This window comes from Lytechinus variegatus, chromosome 9 (assembly GCF_018143015.1).
Source record: "Lytechinus variegatus isolate NC3 chromosome 9, Lvar_3.0, whole genome shotgun sequence".
Taxonomy (NCBI): Eukaryota; Metazoa; Echinodermata; class Echinoidea; order Temnopleuroida; family Toxopneustidae; genus Lytechinus; species Lytechinus variegatus.
The window spans coordinates 29,899,100-29,925,381 of NC_054748.1; the positions used below are offsets into that span (position 1 = coordinate 29,899,100).

At 36.3% G+C, this 26,282-nt stretch overlaps 1 protein-coding gene across 1 annotated transcript; it reads left to right on the forward strand.

Moving 5' to 3' along the window:
- Positions 1-5,561: 5,561 nt before the first annotated feature.
- LOC121421695 lies at positions 5,562-17,085 on the forward strand. Its single transcript, XM_041616484.1, has 5 exons — positions 5,562-5,722; positions 10,269-10,374; positions 10,837-11,967; positions 12,452-12,835; positions 13,635-17,085. The coding sequence occupies exons 2-5, from the start codon at positions 10,287-10,289 to the stop codon at positions 16,565-16,567; spliced, it is 4,536 nt and encodes a 1,511-aa protein (XP_041472418.1). The 5' UTR covers positions 5,562-5,722; positions 10,269-10,286; the 3' UTR covers positions 16,568-17,085.
- The last annotated feature ends 9,197 nt before the right edge of the window (positions 17,086-26,282 follow it).

Sequence of the window (26,282 nt, forward strand, 5' to 3'; positions counted from 1 at the left end):
TTTTGAATATGAACATTTTTCGATTAGCCAATTAATAATAAAATACAGTATTATACCAGGGGCCGTGGAACGGTTTTCAAAGTGGGGAAAGGGGGGTGGGGGCTGCTGACCATGCAAAAAAATCACAATCATATGGTCATTTTAACGTTTTTGTACACGGGTTTTGGAAAAAAAATTTGGGGGGGAGCCCCCCCCTCCCGTGGCCCCTGTGTATATGTATGTCTGTTTATTTGTATGTATTACTTCTCATGATAGAGTGGCGGATACTGGAGTGTGAAATGAGGGGCACAAATAGCAGTTCTGAACATCTAGGGGGTGCATATCATAATTTTTCCTTGATTTTATACCTACATCATCCAATGGAAGGGGGTGAGTGTAGCTGTTACATACAATGGATTCTTAACATTTTGGGTGTGTAGGGAGATGACACCAAAATACAGGCTAAGTTCGAATTCGGAGTCCGCAGGTTAAAGGTCACAGCTCATTATATATGCGAGTTCAATCATTTTTTAATGAATTTCTGATGGCGTTAAGCCAAATTTCTAGTTTTTTTTTATTTTACAAGTTTACAATGGAATGGCATCTTTATGCTTTAATTGTTCAATATATATCCCAACTCATAGATATCTGATTCTAAATGAATGTAAATTTGCTGTTGTTTTTGCCATTGTATTTCTTTATTTTTTTTTCATCAAATCTGTTTAATGATATATTTTTAGATTGGCCCTCCCTCTGCTTCTCTGTGTTCAATCCTCTCAGCTCCTCCCTATTGCTGTTTGCCATAAATTCGGATCTTTGTCTTCTTCTTTTAAAGATTATGTATATTGACTTTAATTGAAAGGGGCCTTTCAGATTTTTTATTGTTTTATATTTAAAGAAAAAGGTTTGAGTGCAGGTAATTATTATTTTTTAATCTATATTATACAATCTTCTTTTATGATCTTATTGTAAGCTTAGATATATATTGGTGTAAATGTTCAGTTTGTAAACCAATAAAAGGATTATGCCTGAACTATTAACAATCAACTCGATATTAAACTGTGTTCTTGTTATTCTCGTCAGTAAAGCAAAATGTTACAAAGAAAATAGTGTGTGGTTGTGAGGGTGGGGTGCCATGAGCCTAATTACACCAGGAAGGCAAGATATTCGTTCGACCTAACCCATTCAATTTTTTTTCAATTTGATATCGCTGATTGACAAAAGTAAATGAATTTGATTGAAAATCTAACACTGATTTCTAGAAATGGTAACTACTGAATTTCTTTTGCCCGAATTGGAAGATGTCAATGACTTTGAAACTATATTTTGACTGGCTGAAGAATTAGGGCTATTTTACTGTTTCAGTTCATGCATTTGATTGCATCATTTCTTATCTTCATAAATGGCGATTTATTTTTAAAATGAGCTGGCTACGATACTTCTCTGGTCAGATATGGAATGTCAGATATCCTGTCCATTGGTAGTAAACATTCATCCCTCGAATTTCCTCCTTATTTTTTCTTTAATTTTTTGTAAAGTGCCACTTTAACACACGAGTCTATTGTAATGGATTAGGCCTGTGATACCCCGAGAGAATGATTGTATGGAAGGCTTTGGCGAACAATAAACGCAATCAACGAGACATAAAATGATGCGTGTCACCTATGTTACATATGGAAAGCCTAATTGTCTGTGGATCATGCCGGATGGATGCTAGCTTTACATCACGTGTATGCTTTTGCCAGATGCTTGGTGGGAAATAAGCATACCTCTGTTTAAAGGGGAATCCAGCCTTGGCCATAAAATGTTGTGTTGGGAAGGAGAAAAATAAATTAAACAGAATGGTGAAAGTTTGAAAGAAATTGGACAAGCAATAAGAAAGTTATAGCTGCTTTAAAATTGAGATCACTAATACTATGTAGATTTCAAATTGGCAACTGGGTAAGTAAATTATGACAAGGGGCAAGGACAACTTTCCCATAGGCCATGTACTTTATTATCAGGGATTTGTGGTTTTCTCCTAAGTACCCTTTCCCCTGGGGCAGTAATCTAAATATAACCCATGTAGTATATTGTTTTATGTCCTCATGAAAGAAAAATATAATTTGAAATAAAACTTTTGGAAAAATGACATTTTAGCCATAATATGTATTGGAGTACATGGAAGAGTAGTCCTTGCCTTACATCACTATGACATCCCATATGGGGCCAATTTGAAGTCTCCATGGGTATAGTGATTACCAATATTGACAACTTTTAAAAATTCATATCTTTCTTTTTGTTTGTCCAATATTGTTCAAAATTTCACCTATCATCTTGTCTGATTTTTATTTTCCTTATAAAAACAAGTTTTTATTTGGGTTGGATTCCCCTTTAAATTTGGTTTGATTTTTGAAATGTCATCATAATTTTGAAATGTCATCATAATTTTGAAAGTTTATGGATGACATAATCCATGAGAATTGGACATATAGCGGTAATAATGTATCACTGATCAGCACAATTTCTAGGTCACATGATCAAGGTCAATGAACTCTGACCATGTTGTAAGCTTATGTTTATGTAATGTCATCATAACTTAAGAAATACATGTGAAACTTGTACATACATGTGTCGATCACTGATCCTTTAAAGGAGAAATCCACCCTGCCGAAATGTTTATTGTAAAAAAAAAAATGGCCAAGGTTTGAGGAAAATCTATCAAAGAAGAAAAAAAGTTATTAGAATTTTAATTATTTGACGTCATATGCGAGCACTTAACTTTCCTACATGGGGGGGGGGGGCTTTGGCCCCCAAAAGTTCCATTGCCTGGAGCAAATAAAAGAAAATGTCGGAGAAAATAGAGGATAATTTGTTCGATTTTATTTCAAAATTTATTCTAAAATTGAAAATTTCGCTAGATTTCAATCGCAACATTTTAGAAATTTTGTACCCCCTTCGTTTAAAAAAAAAATCATGGGGGGGGGCTTATTATGCCCCACTGCATAATTCACTTTAATTGTTCAAAGTGGAGCAGCAACTCGGTTAAATGATAATGACACAACCCATTCCAGACATGCACTATTCATTTCATTAAAATATTGATGGCCCAGTGTTAATCAGTCTGAGGCAATAGTGTAGGAAGTACATAATTCAAGTCTTGTCCTAAAACATAAACGACTCGTTCATTATTCAATTGGTAAGCCATAATTCTTGCTTGTTTTTTTATTAAGCTTTTTTGCGTAATTAAGCTACCCCTTTGATTTTTTTGCGGTTTAGTGCTCATTTTTGTGAAAATTAGTTTTCCCTATTAATATTGTATACAATGGACTATGGCGGCCATTTTGAATATGAGGAAAATAAATATTTTGTCAAAAATTAGTTTTTCAGAGTGTATTTTACTCCTGCCACACGCTTTCATGCATTCCATGGCCATTTTAGGATTTTCATGGGTAATTTGCATATTTTGGCGGCCATATTGGATTTTGCCAATTTGCGGAAAATGCTCAAGGTTACACGAGCGGCATCATTCAGATTCGTAATCAGCACCCTCGAATTGACAAGAAACCATAAAAAATATTGTATATATAATAAAAAACAAGGTTTGTTCAAGTTTCTATGGGGCCTATCCTGGACTAAATCCCTTTACAAAGGCCTGTCACCTCCTTCCACAATAATCCTGCCAAAAACAAGACCCTTTTCCAACTTAAGGGTACACTCTAAAAAATGAAGTGCTAATTCAGCTCTTAAAGAGCGTGTATAGTGACTGCACTTCGGAGTGCTGATTTGTCTAGTTCAAATTTGAACGAGAAAAATCAGCACTCCGAAGTGCAGTCACTATACACGTTCTTTAAGAGCTGAATTAGCACTTCATCTTTTTTAGAGTGCCTAGGCCTATATATCCATGGTATCAGGAACCTTTTTAAGAAACGGTCCTTATCTCAAAATATTGATTGACTCGCTAGTATAGAACCATATAAGGACATCGGCTTGACTGTATGTAATCACACACAGCAAAGACTGTGGTGTTAACCGGTGTACCTTGAGGACACGTACGTGACACCAGTTATTTTATGCTGGTGTTAGTTTTACCTATAGGTGTCATTACAACACCTTTGGTTGTTACATTTACACTCTTTGGTGTTATGTTCAATCTAATTTTAACACCTCAGGGTGTGGTCCTCTATTAACACTAATTGGTGTCAGCTTTACACCCGACAGCTTTTACAGTGCACTTGTTTCTGCGTGGAGTCTACATGCTTCATGCACAATCTTTCTGCTGGTATCTGAGTAAGTGTAAAATACTACATTTTATCATATTTTTGCTCCATCGATCGTGCGTTTTAAATAAAAAACTTCATATTTGAGATCTAGACTTAACGCCAAAATAGCCGGGGGGCTGATTAAGGCGGGCCCCGAGTACAGCGCAAGCTCGTCCAAAAGCACTTGATGTTGTTTAAAGGAAAAGTCCACCCCAACAAAAACTTGATTTGAAGTAAAAAGAGAAAAATCCAACATATAACGCTGAAAATTTCATCAAAATCGGATGTAAAATAAGAAAGTTATGACATTTTAAAGTTTCACTTCATTTAACAAAACAGTTATATGCACATCTCGGTCAGTATGCAAATGAGGGAACTGATGAAATCACTCGCTCACTATTTCTTTTGTATTTTATTAAATGAAATATGAAATATCTTGATTTTCTCTTCATTGTCATGTGAAATGAAGTTTCATTCCTCCCTGAGCACTGGAATTCCATTATTTTAACATTTGTGCTTCAGGCAAGGAGGTCCTAATCATCAAATTCGTAAAATCGAAATATTGTATATTCAAACAATAAAAAACGAAAGAAATAGTGAGTGAGTGACATCATCGACTCACTCATTTGGATGTACCTGGCTCGTTCATATAACTATTTTGTTAAAAATAAGCGAAACTTTGAAATGTCATAACTTCCATTTTATTTTACATCCGATTTTGATGAAATTTTCCGCATTGTGCTTGTCTGATTTTTCTCTATTGATTGAATTCAACATTTTTCTGAGGTGGACTTGACCTTTAAGATGTAAGTGTTCAAGCTTTGACTGGGCGTTTAGTTGCACCGTCCAATTGAGTCGATGATTTTACCCTTTTTAGATTAAATTTGTATAGTTACTTTGTGCTTTTTAAACTTCTAGCTTGAGACGACTTCATATGAATGCATCGGAGTTAAAAGCTACATGTGCGTCTGAAAAAATGAGAAAAAAAATATATAGTACATGCGGGCATGTATATCTCAGAATGGCAAATTAACAGAAATTACAGACTGAGAATAATATGAAATTAGGCCATGGACCTGTTTATCATGAGACAAACGAAACACAAATTATCCGATAAAATGTCACTGGTATGGATGTCTTCATCATGATATGAAATGGGCAAGCTGATGTCATATCCCAATTATTCTGTAGTGTTTTATAACATGAAGTTATATTCACTCATATTTTGTCCTTCGAGAAAAAGCAAAATCTGAATTTACTACTAATTGATAAATTCTAATCATTGCAGCATCTTATTATGCATGTTATGTGTACGGTTTTGACTTTGATTATAGCGCCATCTACACTCGTTTTATGGACAATTGTCGTCTGGTTATCGAGCGAGCCGATGGATTGCATTGCTGATCAATGACTCAAGTTCAATCAACCCACGCCTATACAACAATACGACGTTTTTGAGGAAATTTGCTGAAGGAAAGGGGAGAATATGGGTCATTTCAAACGTAAGTTTTACCGTAGACATTCATTAGATGAGTACGGTACGTACTTGGACTGGTGAAACACTGAACATGCTGAATCTATCTAGATCTACTACAGTCCCACAGCCTTACAAATGCGTGTGCTATTGCAATGCCCAGGACTGCTGGCTAGCGGCGACCGACGGGTTTCTGTTGGTCAGTTAAGACAGTGTCTGTGTGTTCCGTGTGTGTATGTGTGATGCGAATCGTGTTGTACATGTGTTCACTGGGCGTAGAGCACTCATTCAATGAACAAGGTTGATGGCATATAGACTAGTAGTATGCCCAGTTGTTTTATTGATCGCACAGCACAGGGATGGGTTTACATGTATTTTGTTGCTGTGGCATGTGTGTGCAGGATTGAAGTTTCTTAACGTTCAGGGGCCGATTGCACGAAAGGGTCTTTCCAAGGACCGTCTTTCGTGTCGCCCATCTTTTATGATGCGCCATGTGAAAAGCATTTTACATAAATCATCTGCAAACATATTTCATTCATCCGTTAAAATAAACAAAATATTTGTTTAAAAAATGATGTGATATATCATGAAATTGTATAAAATTTTATTAAAAAGCAAGCAAACGAATCTTATTCTTTATCATAAATTTCAAAAACACCCCGCTTATAGCGTATCATAAAAGATGGGCGAGACGAAAGACGGTCCTTGGAAAGACCCTTCGTGCAATCGGCCCCAGCTCTTGTTTGTTTGAGAAAACGTCTTTTATTTGTACTCGGTCTATTCTCCCATTACATATCATTCTCAATTAAAGAGAGTCTCTTTCACTTGTGTTTCATGAATGTCCATTATAAATTAGGTGTATTATTTCAAGTATCGTGATTAGCCAATACGCGTCACATGACATCCAACTCTTTTGGTGCACTGCACAGCAGTGCAAAAGGTGCGCAACGAAAATTGTTCACTGCAACCATCCACTTGTTCACTGCTACCATCTGGCCTGTGGAGAATCTACAGGTAGGACTATGGTATGCCAATGCTGTATAGAGCACACACTTTAAAAAATCATTAAAATATCACTTTTGTGACCAAAATTACTAATTTCCATACAGTTGCAATTTATTTATCATTAGTAATGTGGGAATAATTTTTGTATACACCAGAGCGCTCAAAAACTTGAATTTTGGGCATATTTTTGTGTACGCCCTCTATTGGTGGAAAGTAATATGGCAAGAAAATTTTCATTTTTTATCTCTATTTTTAATTAAGAATAAATGATGTAAAGAATCAAATTTAAATAAGAGCCAAGCAGTATGAATTAACAGGTCTAATGGAAGCTGTCAGTGTAAAAAAATCAAGCATTTGCCCCAAAGAAAAAGAGAAAATAAGCCAAACATTGCCACCCTTATTTTGTCACACATGGAGATATAACTGAGAACAAGGTTATATTATAACCTTGTTCATTGAATGAGTGCTACCACCCTGCCTGTGGTGAATCTACAGGTAGGACTATGGTATGCCAATGTTGTACAGGGCACACACTTTAAAAAATCATTAAAATATCACTTTTGTGACCAAAATTACTAATTTCCATACAGTTGCAATTTATTTTTCATTAGTAACTTGGGAATAATTTTTGTATTCACCAGAGGGCTTAAAAACTTGAATTTTGGGCATATTTTTGGGTACGCCCTCTATTGGTGGAAAGTAATATGGCAAGAAAATTTTCATTTTTTGATCTCTATTTTGTAATTAAAAGAAAAAAATGATTTAAAGAATCAAATTTAAATAAGAGCCAAGTTGTATGAATAATAGGTGTAATGGAAACTCAGTGTAAAAATATCAAGCATTTGTCCCAAAGAAAAAGAAAATAATCCAAACATTGCCACCCTTATTTAGCCACACATGGAGATATAACTGAGAACAAGATTATATTATAACCTTGTTCATTGAATGAGTGCAACCATCCTGCCTGTGGGGAATCTACAGGTAGGACTATGGTATGCCAAAGTTGTACAGAGCACACACTTTAAAAAAAATCATTGAAATATCATTTTTTGTGACCAAAATTACTAATTTCCATACATTTGCAACTGGGGAATAATTTTTTTATTCACCAGCGCACTAAAAACTTGAATTTTTGACATATTTTTGGGTATGCCCTCTATTGGTGGAAAGTAATATGGCAAGAAAGTTTTCATTTTTCAAACTCTATTTTTAATTAAGAAAAAATATTATAAAGCATCAAATTTTCATAAGAGCCAAGTTATACATGTATGATGAATAGCTGTATTGAAAACTAACAGTGTAAGAAATTCAAGCATTCCATAGAAAAAGAGAAATTAAGCCCAAATTGCCTCCCTGTATTTTGCCACACATGGAGATGTAACTGAGAACAAGGTTATGAAATAAACTTGTTCATTGGATGAGTGCGCAACGAAAATTGACATTGCACGCAACAAAACTGTACTGTAACTTTTCAAGAATTTGTTTCGTTGTGTTTTGCTATTTTATAAAACAAATAATGCACTTGCTCTGTGGTGCGTAAAAGTAAATGCAGAGAAAGCTCGGTTTCTTCAGATGATGCACACTGGGAACTTGCCGCCAGCGGCTCCTGCACAGTGCGGCACCTATCTAAAGAAACCTTGCGTGCTGTGCATTTCCACTGACCCACTCGGCCACATGCATTATTTGTATACTGTAATGAAAATGGAAACACGCCGGTCAATGGACAGTGTAACATAAAAAATAGAAACATGCTGGTCAATTGACCAGTATATTGAAAATGGAAACATGCCAGTCAATGGAAAGTGTAACATAAAAAATAGAAACATGCTGGTCAATTGACCAGTATATTGAAAATGGAAACATGCCAGTCAATGGACAGTGTAACATAAAAAATAGAAACATGCTGGTCAATTGACCAGTATATTGAAAATGGAAACATGCCGGTCAGTTGTCCATATGTTTCAGTGTGGATAGTACAGAACAAGCCGGGATGTGAACCACGGAATTGAGATATTTCTACAATGTTGATTTAGTAGATTTTAGACATCTTGTATCTTTTACCTTATAATACAAATTTCCGTTATGTGCATTTAAGACAATTGTGATCAGATTTAACACGAGCCTTTCGAGGCAAAAATTGTCTACTAACTACAACCTCTTTTCACGTGTATATTTATAATGACTTTTTACTTCTTTTTTTCGTCAATAACTATCTTTGACTTTCTTGACATAATTATATAATCAACACATTATCTCCCAGGAGCTTTTATCTGATTAATCTACAAAACTTACTTCTATGACGGGACACAAAAGAACTGCTGAATTTTGTACATAAAAGGTGACGAACTGCAACACCTCCGTTAATTCATGAATGTGAAAAATCTGATACCGAAGATAGCGCACTGTTGTAAAATGATGTGTTGACAAATTTGCTATGGTATCTTTGAGATAGATAATTAAAACAAACGTTATAATAATTATATGGCGTTTAATCCAAAACAAATCAATTTTTTCCAAAGTTTAATCTCTCCAATTTTGCCTTTCTGAAGGATTAAATTTTCTCATATATTCAGCTTCTTAGCACAGTTTATAATGAAAATGGAAACATGCCGGTCAGTTGACTATATGTTTCAGGGTAAAATAAAATTGGAAACATGCCAGTCAATTAATTGACCATATGTTTCAGTGTTATAATGGAAACATATCCTGGTCAATTGACCAGTATAATGAAAATGGAAACATGCCGGTCAGTTGACCATATGTTTCAGTGTATAATGAAAATGAAAACATGCCGGTCAATTGACTATATGTTTCAGTGTATAATGAAAATGGAAACATGCTGGTCAATTGACCATATATTTCAGTGTATTATTTGTTCATCATGCATCCCAAGAATAAATCAACAGAAATAATGTTACATAGATAATGATACATAGGAGGAGTTGATCATAAACAAAATATGTTTGAAGTGGATCATAGGAAAATAATTCATCAATGACATAAGTCCCTTCAATGCTTGTCAGACATTGACTTGTCAGACATAAAGCATCTTGCCATAATCAACAAGTACAGTCAATCTAAAAAAAATCCAACTATTATATCTTATGCTATAGGCAACCCAAACATCCACTAACTGACATTTTCATTATACACTGAAACATGTGGTCAATTAATTGGCCGGCATGTTTCCATTTTCATTATACACTGAAAAATATGGTCAACAGGCCGGCAGATCTACCAGCACTGTCCAGCAGTGTTGCATGCAAACTTTGAATGGGCTGGAAAGCTCCACTGTTACATAATTGTGTATACATGTAACTGTTGATGCAATTAATATTTCATACAAGTTAGAACATGAAGTGAGCTTCCCATTTCCGCACATTTATGGAGAATAATAATCAATTTTGGAATTAATTCAGGCGTAGTCAGCGGGAAATTTAGGGGGACGAGCAGTAGAAATTGTGCATTATGTTTACAAAACAAGTCTTTTTTTTTAAATGAAAACAGCACCCAGGCAAGGAGTCTGGTATTATATTGATGTGTTCAATATCATGTCTTTTCTTTAACAGATCACAAATGAAGTCAGCATGATGAGGATCAAACAAGAAGTTATAGAAGAGGAGGAGGAGGGTTTCTCTCTAGGAGAACCCATGGAGTTTAAGTCTAGCTGTGGAGGTATGCAATTTGTTCAAGACTAAAACTAATAGTCCAGTATTAAAATATGTCACTTATGTCATTAATTCAAACACTGGTCTAAAATTATGTTATTATGGGGTAGGTAATTGTGACAATTGATCAGTAAACATTCAATTCATCACCTCATTTGACAATGAAATCATTAAAAATGACAAAAAAAAACACGACACAGTTTTCTCCATTATTTGCATGGGAGAAAATGTAGTAAACTTAAGATACATACACTGTAATCATACAGTTATGATTGAACTTGTAGTATCAAAGATTGGTAGATATTACAATTTTGGCCAATGGTAAATCTTTGTGTTGTATATACAGTTTTTGATAATCAAACTAATGTTAATTGTGGATATGTACCAGAAAAAAATGAATTAGAGTCCGAGTACAAAGGAATTGCAAAATAGCAACCTATTAGATTTATCTTTCTTCTTCAATTTGCAGGAAAGATATGTCTGAAACAAGGAACAGAGGAATTAACATCATTGCCATCTTCAAATACTGGGGAAATAGGAAATGTCCAACCAAATGTCAAGCAAGAAGTGGAGAAGAGTGACTTACATTCAAAGTCAGGTTCAGTGCCTACAGCAAACATAAGCCAAGAGCATGCAGCAGAGACTTTAACCCCAATGCAGTGTTCAAATCCTGGAGATGAAAGAACTGTCCGACAGAAAGTCAAGCAAGAAGAGAAAAGTGACCTTCATTCCCAATCAGATTCGATGTCTTCTGAAAACAAAAAGCCAAAGCAAGAAGCAGAGAATTCAATCCTACAACAAAAAACAGAGACTTTAACCCCAGACCATGACGCACAGACTTTAATCCGAGCGCAAGAAGCAGAAACTTTAACCACAGTGAATGAAGAAGAGACTTTGACCCCAATCCAGTCTTCCAGTCTTGGAGATAAAGGAATTGCCCAACAGAAAGTCAAGCAAGAATCAAGGAAGAGTGAGTTATATTCCCAATCAGATTCTTTGTTTTCTGGAAACACAAACCCAGTCCAAGAATTAGAGACTTTGACACCAATGCAGACTTCATTATCTCGGGAAATAGCAGATGCAAAACAGAAAGTCAAGCAAGAACTAAGGAACAGCGACCAATCAGATTTATTGCCTTTAGGAAACATATTAAGACCAAAGCAAGAAGCAGAGATTTTAATTCCATTACAGTTTTCAAGTTCTGGAGGTAAAGAAACTGTCCAACAGAAGGTCAAGCAAGAATTAGAGAACAGTGACTTACATAATTTGCAATCAGATTCAGTGCCTTCAGAAAATGTAAATCCACAAGAAGCAGAGACCTTAGCCTCAGTACAGTCTTCATATACTGGGGAAAGAGGAACTGTCCAACAGAAAGTCAAGCAAGAAGTAGAGAACAGTGATGTACATTCCCAATCAGATTCAATGTTTTCATCAATCACCATTGAAATTGTCCTCAAGGAAGAGCGATCAGCTGTGCCATCAGCTGCGGGTAAGAATGCTACATGTATGGACATCCCCTGTCCTCCATTTCAGTGCACCTTCAAGACTGAACCAGATGAGGAAAAGATTAAAGAGGATTCTGTTCCACAAAAACAAGAAGGTACTGTAAATTTACAGTTTAACTGCACTGAAAACGGTAGAATTCACTATAATAGCCTGGTACATGTAATAATTTGTTATCTCAAAAGCCATAAATCGTTTGTGTTTGTGTGGCGAAGTTTTAAGAATTCTTGTGGATAAAGTTTCGAAAAACTCACTCACTGACCAAGTTCTCATTCACTCCATTAAATAATGCTTCATTTGTCTCAAGAACTTGATATGTATATGTATATGACCTCTATGTGTCTCTATGCCTGGTCAAGCAATTAACACCCGATGCTAAAGGCGTGGTTTGATTTTCATGTCAGTGATACTGTCCAATCTTAACAAATCTGAGAAAAAATATAAATCAAGTTGATGGATTCTACTGCCATTTATTTGTTTCACATGAAATTGCTTCTGTGTTGTTTGTGAAAACTGATTCATAGACCTATCACATGCATGTATTATGCACAGTAAATATTTCTCTCCTTGTATTCATACAGGAAAAGCTTGTGATGCGCAGTTTGTAGATCCCACAAAAGACATCAGCAATCATGATCAGAACCTTAAAAAGGCAGGGGGACAAGAGAAAAGCATTTTCAGACTACCTCAAGTAAGGAATACAATGTCAAAGGATGATGCCATGTCAGGAACAAACATGCAAGAGGAATCCAGTCCACAGGATACTATCTGTGATGAAGCTAGAGATCCTAACAAATCCAAAGAACCACTGGCATCGTCACATCTTGTGAATTCAAGTCAAAATCGAGACAGACCAAGTGCACAAGCCGAAAACCCAAATAGTACTAATGGTATACCGCTAGGCGTACTAAACATCATGAGGAAAATTAGTGGGGGCAAAGTATGCCGTCTCAAACTGAAGAAGTGTAAGTACCTGAGCTAATCGGGGGGGGGGGGGGGTGAATCAGTCTTCCCCAGTCTTCTAAGGGTTATCCTACTCAGGAAGAAAAAGACCTTATGATTATTTACATTGCACCTTTCCCTCTCTCCCGTCAAACCAGTTTAGTGGAAACCAATTTAATTTGGTTCAAATGTGAGGGAGGATGTGATTATATGATTTTATTACAATGCAAAGGTCAAAGGAAAATAGAAATTTAAGTAGTTGGACGTGTATATATTCTTGGTCTGGCAAGGGCATAAGCATAAATTCTGATCAAGTGCAGTCATTAATCCACCTTATTATGTATATAATGACCTCACTGTTTTGAAGGCTTTGACGTTGGAGGCCCTATCACATGTTCCGTGCAAGCCTTGCTGGTGATCAAGTAGCGGGCAATCACCATTAACTCGCCCTCGACAAGTTTTGAGCAAGTTCAAAACCTTTCTGCAGGCAAATCAGACTTTTGTGCGCTCCTAGGGACTACTGTGTGCAAGTAACTGTCAATAAGGATGACGTGCAGGTGATCTGCGGGTAGCAAAATAGTCACTCGCGAGTTCCAGAAAAGGTGTGCACAGAGCGGTGTAATTTAGCATGTGGGGCTAAATGCAAAGTTCCTTCTCTCATCAAATTTTTTGTTCAACTGTACCGGTAATTCATATTCAGTTATCAATATTTACTGGTTTCACAATTATCATTCCCATATCAATTGCCAGAATACTGTTAAAATTCATACGCATGCAAAATTGTAGTAAATAATCATTTTCTTGTATACTCTATTTTTACAGGTAAAATTCCTGAGCAGTGTGTGAATCCCACAAAAGACGTCAGCAATCATGATCAGAACCTTAATAAGGCAGGGGGACCAGAGAGAGAGGATAGCATTTCCAGAATACCTCGAGTAACAGACACAATGCCACAGGATAGTGCAGTTTCAGAAACATCTATGACTGATCAAGAGGAATCCAGTCCACAGGGTGATCTAACCACAGTTCCTTTGGAATCTCGGGAACTACTGACATCAACAAGCCATATGAATTCAGTCCCAGGTCAAGGAGGAACATCTATGACTGACAAGCAAGAGGAAACCAGTCCACAGGATGTGTCTGATGATATAACAGCAGATCCCCCAGAATCCCAAGAACTACTGACATCGACAAGCCATATGAATTCAGTCCCAGGTCAAGGAGGAACATCTATGACTGACAAGCAAGAGGAAACCAGTCCACAGGATGTGTCTGATGATATAACAGCAGATCCCACAGAGTCCCAAGAAATTCTGACGTCGATAAGCCATATGAATTCAGTCCCAGGTCAAGGAGGAACATCTATGACTGACAAGCAAGAGGAAACCAGTCCACAGGATGTGTCTGATGATATAACAGCAGATCCCTCAGAATCCCAAGAACTACTGACATCGACAAGCCATATGAATTCAGTCCCAGGTCAAGGAGGAACATCTATGACTGACAAGCAAGAGGAAACCAGTCCACAGGATGTGTCTGATGATATAACAGCAGATCCCACAGAATCCCAAGAAATTCTGACATCGACAAGCCATATGAATTCAGTCCCAGGTCAAGGAGGAACATCTATGACTGACAAGCAAGAGGAAACCAGTCCACAGGATGTGTCTGATGATATAACAGCAGATCCCCCAGAATCCCAAGAACTACTGACATCGACAAGAAATATGATGTCAGTCCCAGGTCAAGGAGGAACATCTATGACTGACAAGCAAGAGGAAACAAGTTCACAGGATGCTTCGTATGATGATGAGACCAAGGATCCACAGCAATCTCAGGAAATTCTGACATCGATAAGCCATGTGAATTCAATTGAAAAGCAAGTAGATCCACGTCCCCTGCCGGAAAGCACAAATAATGCTGATAGTATTCTAGATGAGACAGCCCTTATGAGGAAATATGGTGGTGGCAAGATTTGTCGTCTCAAGTTGAAGAAATGTGACAATTTGCTAAAGTCTGAAAGTTCAGTAGCAAAAAGGAAGCAATATCGAGTAACATTCAAAGAAGAAAGAAAATTTGAGTGTTCACATTGTGAGAAGAAATTTGCACACCAGCAAAGTCTTAACTCTCATTTTGTAACCCACACAGGAGAGAAAAAGTATGAATGTTCTTATTGCAAAAAGAAATTCGGACATGCGACTAATCTCCAGGTTCACATCAGAATTCACACAGGAGAAAAACCTTATGAATGTTCACATTGCGAAAGGAAATTTGCATATAAGACTAGCCTCAACTGTCATCTTGTAACCCACACAGGAGAAAAACCTTATGAATGTCCACAATGTGAAAAGAAATTCGGACGCAAGCATCACCTCAACATTCATCTGGCAACACACTCGAGCGAAAAACCTTATGAGTGTCCACATTGTAAAAAGAAATTTAAACATAAGAGTGATATCAGGTCTCATCTCTTCTTACACACGGGTAAAAAACCTCATGAATGTCCACAATGCAAAATGAAATTTGCATTCAAGGGTAGTCTAAAATCTCATCTTGTTACCCACACAGGGGAAAAAACTTTTGAGTGTTCACACTGTGACAAGAAATTTGCCCAAAAGAGTAGTCTCAGCTATCATCTCTTGTCCCATTCAGGAGAAAAACCTTTTGAGTGTCCAGAATGCGACAAGAAATTTACAACAAAGAAATATCTCCAGACTCACCTCCGATGCCACACAGGAGAAAAGCCCTATGAATGTTCACATTGTAAAAAGAGATTTTCATCTAAGAGTGCTCTCAACTCTCATCTCTTAACTCACACATCAGAAAAACGTTATGAATGCCCACAATGTAAAAGGAAATTTGCGCGCAACAGACAGTTCAAACATCATCTCTTACTTCACAAAGATGAAAGAGCTTATAAATGTTCACATTGTGAAAAGAGATTTGTAACCAAGAGTGCACTCAATAATCATATGCATTTGCATACAAAAGATAAACAGTTTGAATGTCCACATTGTGAAAGGAAATTCAGACGAAAAGATTGTCTCCACATTCATCTAAAAACACACACCGGAGAAAAACCTTATCCATGTACACATTGCACAAGGAAATTTGCATATAAGACTAGCCTCGATTATCATCTCTTAACCCACACGGGAGAAAAACCTCATGAATGTCCACAATGCAAACAGAAATTTGGACATAAGAAAAGTCTTAACAATCATCTCCTAAGGCATGCCGGAGAAAAACCTTATAAGTGTTCACTTTGTGAAAAAAAATATGTACTTAAGACTAGTCTGGACATGCATTTGGCGACACATACAGGGGAAAAACGTTATGAGTGTTCACATTGTGGAATGAAATTTGTACATAGGAGTTATCTCAGAAATCATCTCAAAGTCCACAAAGGCAAAAAGAGTCATAAATGTCCACACTGCAAAAATAAATTTTTAAGGAAGAGTCAACTTACAAGTCATCTCCTAACACACACAGGAGAACAAGCATATGAGTGTGAACAATGCAAAACAAAATTTAAACATAAACATGGCCTTCGCGTCCATCTCAGAATACACACAGGGGAAAAGCCGTATAAATGTTCACAGTGCAAATTGAAATTCGGACTCAAGAGTGCACTTAACCGTCATCTCTTAACCCACACAGGGGTAAAACCTTATGATTGCAAACGTTGCAAAAAGAAATTTGCACGTAAGGAGAGTCTTAACATTCATCTCCGAAAACATGCATGTACAAAATAACGCCTTAATGTTCACATTGCAAAAAGTTGTATGCACATAAGAAAAGTCTTAACATGCTTTTCTTAACCCATTCAGGAGAATAACCTTAAAAATTTTCATTATGCAAAGAGTATGTTTAAACATATTCCAGAATCATTTCCTGTGAGATGAGAAAAAACAACAACGCCTAATGAATGTTCACATTGTGAAAAGAAGTTTGTTACCAAGAGTTCAGTCAATGCTCATATTCCTTCCCAGGATGAAACCATTATAAATATTCACATTGTGAAAAGAAACTTGCCATGAGAATAGTCTTAACATTCATCTCTTAACTCTTACGTGAGACAAAAATGATCTGATCAAAGTTCACATTTGAAAAAGGAAATTTGCACATAAGATTTCTTTTATTCATCCATCTTTCTCCCTCTCTTTCTGCACACACCCTGACACACTAGCGTACCTACGGGGTACACACTACGAGTCACAAGCCATGCAAAGGACGTATCCCTCCCCCCGACGAGCTTGAAAACCTTTTTTGCTCCCCCCTGACGAGCTTGAATACCTATTTTGCCCCCCCCGATGAGCTTGAATACCTATTCCCCCCCCCTGACGAGCTTGAGGACTTTTTTTTTTGCTTGTCAAATATTTGGGCAGACGAATTTCGAATTTGCCCCCCCCCCCTCCGTGAAAAATCCTAGGTACGCCACTGAACTGACATGATACACACTCAAGACAAACACACTTAGGAGAATCATTTGTAGAATGTTCAAACACCCCCCCCCAAAAAAGAAATATATATATATATATATATATATATATATATATGAATATAATAATATATAAATAAATAATAAAAAATAAAAAAAGTCCTATCTTAAAAAAACAAAGGGGCATTTAGAACGCTAACACCCCCTCACAATTTAACATCTTTGGATTAACCATTGCAAACAATCCCATGCAATTCATTGTCCCTTTATGCAAAAGAGATGGGATTAAGTGGCTTTACAATTTGTACATAGTGTTGTTATTAGGACGGAAATTCCTTACTAAGTATGAAAATACGGGTTCAGCAATTTTTGAAATTATGTTCTTCCTATGAAAATCGTCTATGAGAATTGACAGTATTATACCATTTACCACAATTAGATTATATGAATTATATCATAACTTTGAATGCCTTGAGTATACATGTGTGTGAGAAACTTGAAATATGTGTGCTAAATCATTATATGTATTTTTATTACATGATTCTGTATTTACGAATCAAAGTACTAGATGACTGATTGTAATAATTTTCACCCCCTCTTTCTCTCTCAGACTTATTTGTAATTATGTTATGAAAATGGTGATATTGTTCATGTATTAATATGATTTATTGTTACAATGGAGCCAATTTATACAAGCAGTTGTGCTTTCTTTGACCCCACCACATGTAATGTATCTCTTAATGTCATTTGTATAAATGCATATTTCTAACTGGAAATAAATTTGAATTTGAATTTTTCTAGAGGCTGTAATAAAAAATGCAGAAATGAAAATGATTCCCAAAGAAAAGGTGATTTGTTTATCTTTCCCTTTAATTATGTCCTCCGGATACCCTAGAGGCAATAATGTAATTTGAGATTGATCCGATCATCCTCAAATACATAGAAATCCATCATTTCGTAAAAAAAAAGCATCCTGAATTTTCAAGAAAAGGATGGGTGTATGAATATGCAGCATATAGAGAAATCATGTTGAACAAACATTTATATGTTTATGTTTCTGGCGTTTTGGTTGATCGGATTGATTACAGCTTTTTTTATTTAAGACGGGGCAATGTATTCCCCTGTCCTTGTCCCTTATGCGTTATATAAGGCTAATTAACGTAATGGTACCAATAGGGTTTATTTAGTTAGACTACGCTTCATGAATATTCATGAATATGAATTTTTAGGGATCATGGAACAGAACACAGCATAATTTCCAACGCATCCATCAGCTAGACTGGTGTGGAGCAATGAACGGTGCGCTAGGCTGCAGTCAAGATCATTGACGCAGGTCTGAGTCTTGCCTGGAACAATTTTTTAAATTGCGTTCTCTTTTTTGTTTATTGCAAATCGAGGCGAGACTGAAAAAAAATACAAGTGCAAATTTTATAGTCTGAATCAAAGCCTCAAAAACAGTGTTAGCCCTTATCGTAATTGGGAGAAAAAATATGCATTCTGTATTGATTTGTAGAAAAAACTTTAAATATATATATATATATATATATATATATATATATATAGGCATCTTGGTTTTTCACGTATTGGCGATAAAAAGACATCAGGAATGCGAAACAAATTCACGAGTAATGCAGTTTTTGTAATGCCAACAATTAAGTTCTTTTAATAAAAGAACTTAAATGTTGGCATTACAAAAACTGCATTACTCGTGAATTTGTTTCGCATTCCTGATATATATATATATATAGTAAATTCAAATTAAAGTTGCGTGTTCTGTGAGATGTTTTGATATAAGCATAAAGATGGACGATGTCTAGTCTAGTTTGTTGCTTTAGAATATCCCATAATACAAAATCGTTTGATCACAGTTAGATTCTTGGTTGCTTAAGAAAAAAATATCAGTTGTATTAAAGTTACTATCTGGTTTGCTTTGACGGTTGCAAAAATATGGTGTTTTTGTTATCATTTTAAACGTTGATGATTACTTGTTTTTATAAGGGGCGTTTTTGTTCCGCCTGCATTGCAGAGTGAGACCATAGGCGCCGGTGAATTTTGAAATCTTAACCAAGGTGGAGCTTTTTAAATGTCATCATAACCTAGGAAGGATATGGACCTATTTCATGAAACTTGGACATAAGTGTAATCAAGTATTAATGAACATCCCGCTGGCTGAGTTTGTGGCCACAAGACCAAGGTCAAAGGTAATGTTAGGGTCAGTGAACTTAGACCATGTTAGGGGAATCAACAAAAATCTTAACCAAGCTCGTAATAAGTTTTTTTTATGGTCACCATAACTTTGAAAATATATGGGTCTGGTTCATGAAACTTGGACATAGTATTCAAGTACATCACTGGTCGTCTTGCATGAGTTTCAGGTCACATAACCCACAAAATCACTCTTATATCCAAGTTTCATGAACTATATCCACAAACTTTTGAGTTGGTGATATCATTCCAACAAATACCCCTAACATGCTAACATTTCATTGACCCTGAATGGCATTTGACCATGTTGGTATTTGTTGAAATGCCATCATAATTTGAAAGTTTCTGGACCTAGTTTATGAAACTTGGATATAAGCCTGTCACTGCATTGTCTTGCAAGAGTCTTGGGTCACATGGTCAAGGTCAAAGGTCACAAAGGGTCATTGAACTTGGTTCCTTCTCATGAATGGTGTTTTTGGGTGAATAATCGTTATCCAATGTTTTCAATTCTTCCTCAATTTTCACTGAATTGCACTTTAAAATGCAATGTATTTTAATGTACATTTGCACTTTGAAGAGATCGGTAATGCGAGCCTGTTTCAATTAAGGAATTTTATTCAAATTAAAAGGAAAGGAAAAATCTTATTTCATGTATGATGAGTCTACTCATCTTTGTCTATAGAAGTGTGATTAAAATAATACACACAATTAATAGACCTCAGGGGGGCGTTTCATGAAAGGACTTGTCAAAGACATTTTATCCGACAAGTACCAGTTTATCTGACAGTTACAAAAGGAACAGTGCCTCTCAGCCAATCAGAATCAAGGAAAGATGTCGGATCTGACAACTTGTCACATGAAAATATTGATGAAACGCTCTCCAGGCGTTTGTTTAACACACCACTTAATATTTCGTTAAGACTGTATTTTGTTTATCCAATATTAATGTAAGCATTTCTATTTGTTACGTTGTTCCATTATTATTTTGGTTATTGATGATTGTGCAATTTTGATGTCGTTATTATTGAATTGTGGAAATAGATTGAATTGAATTAAATAAGAGGAAGTTACCAAAAATATTGATTTAAGACCATGACTCTATTGTTTTATTTTCAAGCAAAGAAACGGCAACATGTAAACAGATAGTAATTTTATCACCAAATTAAAATAAATGCCATTCAAGAGAGGGGCAGGAAAGAGAGGGAGACAGAAAGAGAGCGAGAGGAGGGGGGGGGGGGGGCGGAGGGAGGGAGAAACGGGGAAAAGATGATGCAAGAAAAGTGATTATCCCTTTTAGTGCGAAGCGCGTAAAATCTATGAATCATCAAATTTCGGGAAAAAAGATGAATAATAATAATTTTTGAAATTTACATAGCGCATACACTGCAAAAAATGAACTGCTAATTTAGCACTTACGGTGCTTGTATGGTGACTACACTTAATCCTAAAATACTTGATACAAATTAGAACAAATTAAATCAATACATGTGGGGAGATGCAATTCTGGGCTTTATAACAGAGGATGAGTATCTTAAAGATTATACGCGCGTTTTCAATGGGCAACCAATGGAGCTTAACTAGCTCAGGAGAAATTGGTTACGTGAGCCTTGCCGCTGTATTCTGGATTCTTTGTAGACGATTCAACTGGGTTTGGGGTAGGCCTTATAAAAGAGAATTACAACTGTCAACATGAGATATGATTAGTGAGTGAACAAGTGGTGCAATTGATTTCTGATTAAGAAAATGCCTTATTTGACCAATTTTACGAATAGCAATGATAGATGACTGACAAGTCTTGGTGATGTGATCTACCATTGATAGATGCTTGTCCATGCTAACACCAAGGTTGCGAGCTTTTTGGACTGCAGGTATATTAACTCCATCCACAATGGCATTTTAGAGCAGGCTATATTGGAGACAAATCTTGAAGTAACATTGTACTACTTCAGTTTTAGAATGATTAGAATGATCTTTGTTTTGAGTATAAAAATACTTTTTTTTCTATTGATATTTGACATTTTTTTTATTAAGGGCTCAAAACTGTACAGGACGTGGATGTGCAAAATATAGGCCTCTATCTTTTTTTTTTAATATTTCTTTATGATAGTACGGCATGAATATCGTTTCTGAATATTGATAGCCCTGCATTATGGTTTCGTAGTATTGCGCTGGTAATATATATCTATTTTTTAAGGAAAGGCAACGTCGGCACTTTCCGGGCCGGATCTATCTCGATTAGGTTCTTATTCTTTTATGGAAACAAAATGACGAAAAAATAACATCTTTCATATTACGCCACAAGGGGCAGAACTTATTACTTCATTAATTCGCTGACTTCATCTCCCCACTGTTTCCTTTTTGTCGGCGTGTGGGAGAGGGCGCCACGCCGGGCCCGGACCATTGGCTTATACGACCCTAGTTATACGCCTTTGTTGGCGGACGCCTAGCCCCTAACACAGTAAAAAAATATATACAACGCTGTTTGCTATATGAACCTCCCAGTAATTTTCAAAATTAATTGTTTAAACAACTGTTTAAATCCTAAGCAACAAAGTTTAATTTTCAATATCTAATTGTCAATAAATTAAACATGATTGTTTAAACGGTTAAACAAATACTGTAACTTGTAAGGTTCATATAGTAAACAGCTTTGTATAAAATCTTACAGCGTTTTTACTGTGAACAATTCCATAACCAGGAAAAAATGATAACAATCTGAAGAAATAAAATAAAACGTGATGAAAAGGGGGAAATTTAATATCTCTTATAAGCTATTATTATAATGAATTATAATAATAATATTATATTATAATAAAATTATAATATAATAAAAATATTTTCATTTGAAAAGACGGCCATTTTTGTTCGCTCTTAATTGTGATTTTTTTTTTTAGAAATTCTGCCCCTAGGCCTTATGCGCCAGATTGTGCTCTTTCAAAAGGTTAAACTCCAAACGAAATTCTTAATTACATCAAATGAGATTAATATGTCACAAAATACTGCGTAACGAGCCCAAAGTTTTGAGGGGGTCAAACATGGCGTTGTCCTATATGGGGCAATTTATAAAAGAAAAACTGCCAGTAACCAAAATTTTGACCTCTAAATACAAAAAATCTAATTTTGGGATAGCTTTTGAACATGACATTAAAAAACAATCATAACTCATTTCACCCTTTTTTCATTTAATTTTCTTTCTTTTCCTCCATCAAAAAAAAATTGTGTATTTTTGAGGGGGTCGATGACCGCAAGCCCCCCCCCCCCCCGATATGTACGCTAATCATTTGTCCCGTACTCTTTTATTATACCGGTGATCCCCAAATATCAAGCAAACTTCAATAGCCTTAATGCACTTAACATTTCCAAATGAATTATTGAGAGTTCTCACGAAAATAATTACTTTTGCTAATCTTTAATTTGGATTTTTCAAACGAGGAAAATGTATGACTGAATTAATCTAGTTTTAAATATACATTTACTCTGCTCCCTGGGCGCGTCACACTCGACCAGCATGACCAAAGGTATAACCGGCAACCCCTGACAATTTCCAAATTCATGTAGATTGGGTGATATTTAAATTGACTTCATATCATATTTTCACTTTATTTATTGATTTATTCATTCAAAATTCACTTATCTATTTATTTGTTATTATTTTTTTTCTTGGGGGCAGTGTAGCCCAATATTACTATTTTGTAAAGATGGAGATGCCAGGAATAGTATACCGTCGAGGGAGGGGGGGGGGGAGGGTATCATAGTTTGTTCTAGCTTTTTTTAAGGGAGAGGGTTTGACCAGACGGATCATCACCCGCGAGCCGCCAAGTGGTGAGTTGATTTATTTTAGGGGGGGGGGCTATTTGGAACCCCTTAAATAAATGATGATTTCCTTGCCTCTACTTAGACCAGCAAAAAGCAGTACATTTTTTCTTATGTTTCTGTGTTTTTGATGATGATCCTTAAATGTCAGGATTTATATCAATAAACTTTTGAATTTGATAACGTCTTTTCTTTTTGAATCAAGTAATAGTTTAATACACATATCCAGAGCCACTGGCGTAGATCCTTGCGTCACACCTATTGTTCAAGAGGAGTGGAACAAAATATCACCCCCTGAAGAATAGGTGTGACGCAAGGATTTACGCCTGTGTCCAGAGCTATCATTGTGTTTGGTTATTAAAATCAGTAAGTCACCATAAAAATTATGCATATAAATAAGTTATTTTATTGCATAAATGATATGGTAATCAAGCTACATACTTTTGTGAAACTTTTTATGGTGGAATAATTGCGTAAACATAAACACGTTGATTGTTATACTTATATTAGCTGACATTTTTAATATACTGACCTGCACAAGTACCTGTTTGCAGTGATTCTGGACTAAAATGCACGTCTCACCAATCAAATGATGTGAGCGCGAAGCGCGAGCTGAAAATGTTTATTTCTCGACCCCAAAACGGGATTTTCTAAGCACATTAAAAAAAAAAAACAGGAATGAGGTGGATATGTAGGCCTAAATTATTTCAGCGAGCGCGAAGCACGAGCTGAAATTTTAATGTGCCGACCTGAATCCTGGATATTCTAAGCACTGTTTGCTATCAAGAACAATATGTGTATCTCACTAAAAAAATCATGCGAGTGCGAAGGTGAGCTGAAAAATTAATATAATAGTTCTATTAATGACTATTTGCAATGACTCATGGACAAGATATACTTATCTCACCAATCAAATAAACCGAGCATGGTGCGTGAGCTGATTGCCATTCCGTCCATCAACATTTCGTCTAACAACCACTTGGTCCAATAACCATTTGGTCCAATCATTACTTCGTCTAATCACCCATTCGTCTACTACAATTTCGTCTAATAATCAGTTGGTCTAATAGCTATGTCTTTTCATTCATTTTGCACAATTAACACTTTAATTTAATTAGACCACAGGATATAAGGACTAAATGGCTATTAATTGGACCAACTTGTTATTAGACGGAATGGCATTAGACTAATGAAAGTAGACCATGTAGAACTGATGGTAGATCAAATAAAAGTAGACGAGTTGGCAATTAGACGAATCGAAAATAAACCGTTCGAGGGGGGGGGGGGCTGTTGATCTATCGCCCCCTCCCCTTGAACAGTATGACGTCACGGATTTACACCAGTGGAATAGACTCCACCTATAGACTACACTCCGCCCTACACAGGAGACACTTGTCCGCCTGGTCGTGCTTGTAGAATTCGTCTTGGTAGCTTTTTGAATTCTTTTTCAAAATTAAATCTCGGATTTTTATTGAAGTGAACGAATTCAGGTAAGAGCAATTTTAAGCACAATTTTTGTTTCATCTAAATTTCGCTATCTTCGGTCAAAACGGATAGGCCCACTTCGAATGACGGGGGTTTGCCTTTTAGCGGTAAAAAGTTTTGGTCCATGTTTTAGATTTTGAAGTGGGGAATAATGATAACCTTATTGATGACAGTACTACTATTATGAATAGCAGGGGGGGGGGGGGGTGAGTTGATTTCCGTCGAATTTCGTAATGGAGCTGCCAAAGGATATCCCCCACAGTCTCTTCCATATAGGCTAAAATAAATTTTTTACGAAATCGCCGCCAATGGTCATGATGATATTCATATTCATAACGGTGAAAATAATTCTATATACTTTAAATCAGTTATTGTTTTATTTCACTCCCTTCCTTCATCGCGAACCATTAAAAATATGAAATTTATGCGTTTTATATTACATAACATATGGGGCAGATGCTCATGTATGACGACACAAATCCAAAATTTAAAGTCTGATATTAATATCTTTCTTCTGCTATCAATTTTCCTCAAACCTTAATGTTTTTCTTAATGATTTTTTTTCTGCTATTTTTACAACAAACTTTTCTTCAGGGTGAACTATCCCTTTCAAAGCTTCCAAGATAGAATTCCTTGAGACAAAAAAAAATGCCAGAACGTGTGATAAAACTTTGTTGTGAAGTCATTAATGTTGGGTACATTATTCAGTGACGATTCGGTCTACTTTGAAGGGTCAACCCATAATGATATTCATATTGTTCTTCGTATAGCATATGTATAGTCGCCCTGGGGGGTGTTTCACAAAGATTTAAGTATGACTTAGAGTCGCACTTAAATGCCGAGTTGCGCGCAATATAAAAGGCATGACTGCATTAGCCAGATCATGCCAAGAGGACGCGCACTAATGGTATTGATCAATAATACCGTGTTTACACATGACTCGGCTCGAGTGTTGAATCCTCAAGCAGGGTCGAACGCTGCGAAGAGGGCATGCTGTGATCGCGTTTATACGTACATATAAAAAGGCGAGTTCAACACGGCTCGCGGATCTCGAACGGAAGAAGAATTATGACGTCGCAAATTAAAGGCGGGAAATTCACCGCCGGAATCGAATCTTGTCCGTGCGAACAACAACAATGCCAAAAGTGAAAGCGCGCGCAGTGACCTAGGTCAAGAGGGTTCGACACGGCTTTCTGTTTACACACGAAAAAATTGCCGAGTCTGACTCGGCTCGCGGGTTGAAACCTACGATTTTGGCGGATCAAAAAAGCCGTGTTCGACACGGCTCGCGGATCACAGTGATCGCGTTTACACAGCATAAAATTGCCGTGTTCGACACGGCTCGCGTGTCGAACCCCCGAGCCGTGTCCCTGTGTAAACACGGTATAAGATTGCGCGTTGCATAATTGCGACCTGAGTCATACTCAAATCTTTGTGAAACACCCCCCTGTATGTACAGGTGAGTGAAATAATGTAAATACACTTTTAAAATACACAGGAAATAAATGAGCAATTTAGACAAAAAA

What these genes read in the sequence shown, in the direction of transcription:
- LOC121421695 (XM_041616484.1), top strand. Translation starts at nt 10,287, where the DNA reads ATGATGAGGATCAAACAAGAAGTTATAGAAGAGGAGGAGGAGGGTTTC. An exon ending in GTTTAAGTCTAGCTGTGGAG is followed by an intron (nt 10,375 to 10,836) that starts GTATGCAATTTG and finishes TTCAATTTGCAG; the next exon opens with GAAAGATATGTCTGAAACAA. An exon ending in CCGTCTCAAACTGAAGAAGT is followed by an intron (nt 12,836 to 13,634) that starts GTAAGTACCTGA and finishes CTATTTTTACAG; the next exon opens with GTAAAATTCCTGAGCAGTGT.